At 39.2% G+C, this 4,577-nt stretch overlaps 1 protein-coding gene across 6 annotated transcripts in view; it reads left to right on the top strand.

Moving 5' to 3' along the window:
- Nucleotides 1-4,577, top strand: part of Prg4 (proteoglycan 4) — an 18,133-nt gene that overhangs the window by 6,371 nt on the left and 7,185 nt on the right. For all 6 annotated transcript variants that reach the window (XM_023704116.1, XM_023704114.1, XM_023704113.1 and 3 more), the window contains exons 5-6: nt 2,624-2,770; nt 3,453-3,572. In XM_023704116.1, the coding sequence (XP_023559884.1) occupies nt 2,624-2,770; nt 3,453-3,572 (267 nt within the window). The remainder of the gene's footprint in view (nt 1-2,623; nt 2,771-3,452; nt 3,573-4,577) is intronic.

Raw genomic sequence — 4,577 nt, 5'->3', positions numbered from 1 at the left:
TGTAGTCCAGGCTGGTCCTGAACTTGCAACAATCCTACCTGCCTCAGCCTCCCAAGAGCTGGAAGTACAAGCATGAGCGAGCCACTATGTCAGCTTAACCTTCTGCTTCTTCAGAAGAGTGGAGAAATAGAGTAGAAAACTATCAGCAGAGTGGAGGGATGTTTCTTAACTATTCAGAGTTTTCATTGGAAAGCATTCCAAAAATAATGCAGACAACATCCTTATCATCAAAATTCCAGAGTTCAGCATTCCTGCTGCTTTCAGAAGGCCCCATGATGATGATACAAGTTTGCTCATTGTTTTCCTAATTGTTTTGGCTGTGAGACAAAGAAAACCTAGGAATTAAGTGTGGACCAAGGATGGGTAAGAAAGCAAGCTAGTTACAAAGTGAGGATGTATTGAGAGAACATTTTAAGGACAGTACTTTATGCTGTGAAATGCCGCTATAACTGAGATTTAGGTAAAATCTGGTGTGACAGTTTTGAAGGCAATTCTGAAACTTCATTTACAGAATTCATTGTGATAGTTACAGTCCCCACCGAAAATAAAGGAACTACCCACAGCTTCAGTACTTCATTAAAAAACAGAACAAAAAACAACTCTTGAATCTCATTCCTATGGAGTTGTTTCAGGATTGTTGATACTGAAGGGAGCCTGAGAGATGGCTCAGTAGAATAAGCGCTTGGCTGGCAAGTGCAAGGGCCTGAGTTCAAACCCCAGTTCCACAAAAACAAACAAACAAGAGTTGAAGGTATTGCATTGTCCAACTGCCTCCTGTTTTGCCTCAAATCACTAACTAGTACAGGTTAGAAATGTTACTCAGCTGGGGGACTTGCATTTTGTTGGCTGGGAGAATAATGAGGGATAGCGGTGTGGTCCTGGAGACCACAGCAATGGAGTTCTGAGGAGCTGCTGGTGGGAGGGGCAGGGTTCATCACAACACTTCTCTACCCAGAGTCCCTACTGCCCTGTTTTCTTATCTTTCAAATGCACTTTCTCTTTCTTCTGGCTTAGTGATTAAAAGATAATGTTCTATGTCTTCCTGTCTAAAGATGAAAAGGAATTGAAGAATGACAGGTGAATCAAAGGTTAAGAATAGACAAATCACACTGTTGACAGTTGGGTAGGGAAACACTGAGGGAGATTGTGACGTGCGAGTGTGAAATTCACAGAATGCTACTCATGCACACCTTTCATAACAAAAGGTGAACTGGCATCATTTGATTGGAATATATATTCCTTTTTTTTTTTTTTTTTGAACCAGGGATTGAACTCAGGCCCTTGCGCTTGCCAGGCAAGTGCTTTTTCTGAGCCATCTCCCCACTCTGGAATATATATTGGAGAAAAAAAAATATATTTTTGTTCGTTTACAGTACTGGAGGTTGAACTGAGGGGTAGCTACACGCTATGTAGCCCTCTACCATTGAGTTACTTAGCTAGTCCTTTAAAGAATACTGTAAATGTACCTACTTTTGTAGTGCTATTATTTTTTTGAGAGTCTCATTTATATAGCTCAGGTTGGCCTTAAACTCACAGCAATACTCCTGCTCCAGCTTTCCAAGTGTTAGGACAACAGGACTGTGCCACCATGCCTGGCTAGGTGCTAAGGATTGAATCTAGGGTGTCACACATGTGCAGCAAGTTCTCTACCCTAAGTTGCATTCCAAAACCCTTTTAAGTTATTTTGCGACATCTCACTAAGTTGTTCATGATAAGCTTGAATGTGCAATTCTTAAGCTTTAGATGCCTATGTAGGGATTTTATAGGCATGCATGATTTTGAGTTTTGTTTAAAAAGAGGTCAGAAAATGTACTTTTCTGCTCAAAAGCCTATCTTGTTATCTGTTTTTTTTTTTTTTTTTTTTTTTTTTTTTTTGTGGTACCAGGGATTGAACTCAGGACCCTGTGCTTGCCAAGCAGGCACTTATTCTGTTGAGCTATCTCCCTGGCCCTGTGTTTTATAATCATGAAAATGTGGCTGAACAGATCAAGCCCACAGACTTACGTATGTTTTAAGTAGGCAACCACCTTCAGGAATCGCCTTGAAAAAACATCTCAACTTGCAGACAAGAAAATGAAGCTCAAAATGGGTTTAGCCTATTTGCTTAAAGTAAAAATGGTAAAAACATTTAGGCCAAAGTCAGAATTTTTTTCTTTTTTTATGTATTTGGTATAGAGCCTCTACACAGCTCTGACTCATAGTGATCCTCTTGTTTTCAGCCTCTCCAGCACTGAGATTATAGGCATGTGCCACCATGCCCAGATTTAGTAACCCACTCAGCATGCCCAGAGCCAGCCTGACATGTGATGCCGGAGATCGAACCTGGGTCCCTGAGCTTGCCTAAGCTATCAACTGAGCTGTCTTGCTGGCCCTTAGGGCAGAAATTTAAACCTGTTTTCTGAGCTTTTTTTTCCTGCTGTAACTTACATACTACATTTTGAGAATCGGTGTTTTATAGCAATGAATCCTTAGAATTGATTTGGAATTGTGTTGTGCTGGAGCCTTCGTGCACTGGCTTTTGCCAGCATCTACTCTTCAAACTGGATGCATCTGTGCTTTCCATAGTTAGCAGTGTTGATAAATATAAACCAGATGTTAACCAAACTGTCTTGCTTGGCCTCAGTGCATAATCCCACATCACCACCTCCAAAGACTGCACCTCCGCCTCCAAGAGCATCTCAAACCATCAAATCTACCACCAAACGTTCACCTAAATCACCAAAAAAGAAGAAGACTAAGAAAGTTGTAGAATCAGAGGAAATAACGGAAGGTAGGAAGATGGCAGATGCAACTAGATTTCTTAGATTGAAATTACCTGCAGGTGAACTATCTGTATGAGTATTCTCAGAGGGTAATCTTACGAATCGTGAAAGGCTCATTACATTTTTGGCATTCTTTTTTTTTTTTTTAAAATTGTGTGTGTGTGTGTGTGTCCAGCTCAGCCCACCAGGGGGCGGGGCTGGCTGGCATGTGGTGCTGGGGGATTGAACCGCAGTCCCTGTGCTTTAGCTAAGCTTGTTCTAAGTAGGTGCTTTAGACCACTGAGCCATCTCACCAGCCCCATTTTTGGCATTCTGACCTTAAGTCAGTTTAAGCTAAAAGAGTATCTCAGGGCTTTAGTCTTTCTTTACCGAATTCAGCATGGGTTTAGGTGAAAGTAAAATGGGTCTTGCTGTAACAAACAAAACCAAAATAACTTCTGATTTTCTTTACAGAGGATCTGGATTTTCTGAGAATTTTTGCAGATGTGGGAAAGGGAAGTCTTATTCCTAGACTGTGTGAACTCAGGCACCTTGATTTTAACTGACAAATTCAAAAGACATTTAATTGTATTACCAATAAAATAAAGATAGAACACAACATATTTGTAGCTCAGTTATCAATTCTTAATGTATTTGGAGCGGGATTTTTAATCACAGTTGGTGTGATCAAACTTTTTATTTGATTTGTAGAACATTCTGTTTCTGAAAACCAAGAGTCTTCCTCCTCCTCCTCTTCTTCTTCAACTATTCGGAAAATCAAGTCTTCCAAAAATTCAGCTGCTAATAGAGAATTGCAGAAGAAACCTAAAGGTTTGAGCATTGATAAAGATCAAAGACTATATCAATGCCACATTAATAATTTTTAAAAGTAATGCATTTTGGTAGAATGATTTGAGAGTATCACAATATTTGAGAGTGGTGCATAACTTCATAAAATTTATTTAGAAAGTACCAAATGAACACTTGCCATAGGAAACAAGTGCCAAGAGGCTGGGAAGCCACTGTTGAAAACGAAGGATAAGAACAGGCTGGCAAGAGTGATGTTTCTGTTGTACCGTGATTTCCGTCTACCTGATCATTTTGCTTTCTTCCTCTTCCATTGTCTTCTTTGACTCTTCATTTTTCCTTTCCCAGCTTAATTTTATTTAACACATATGGTGCTTTAAATGTTTTACAAATATTAATCCATTAAATTTTCATAAGCCTCCCTGGATTTATTCATATTTTATAAACCTTTATTATTTCCCTAATAAATTATGACTGGATATTTGAAGAATTTTATTTCCTAGATGACTTCCTCAGAAGCAGACTCTCCAGCTGAATATTATCTTTTGTCACTCAAGATTATACATAATAGACATACATTCATTTGATAAATGGAATTCATCTGTGAAGTGCCCTTCGGGCTTTGAAGCCCAAGCAGGGGGAAGCTGCCATGGGAAATCCTACTTAACAGTGTTTTGGTTGCCCTGGCAGCCTACTGTTCTGCCATCTGTCAAGATTAGCTGGGCAGAGGAAGGCCAGCAGCTAACAGTTCTAAGGTAGCAGCTGTGGTTCAAGTGTAAGATGTTTGCACCAGGTTTCCAGGAAGGAGCAGCCCTGAGCGGTGAGGAACAAGGATGAGGAAAAAAAGGGGCTCAAGAACATTAATATTATCAAAAGATGAATTATTGATCACTGTTGATTTCAAAATTGCCACTGGCTACCATATACAATATTCATTGGGATTTTTGTGCATTTCTTTTTTTTTAAATTTTATTTATTCTATTTATTTATTTTATTTTATTTTTTAAATTAATTTATTTATTGTGTGTG

The sequence above is a fragment of the Octodon degus genome, unplaced genomic scaffold, assembly GCF_000260255.1.
Source record: "Octodon degus isolate 3935 unplaced genomic scaffold, OctDeg1.0 scaffold00188, whole genome shotgun sequence".
In the NCBI taxonomy this organism is placed as follows: domain Eukaryota; kingdom Metazoa; phylum Chordata; class Mammalia; order Rodentia; family Octodontidae; genus Octodon; species Octodon degus.
Note: the sequence above shows the minus strand (reverse complement) of the source record. Positions and strands in the feature narration are given on the sequence as shown.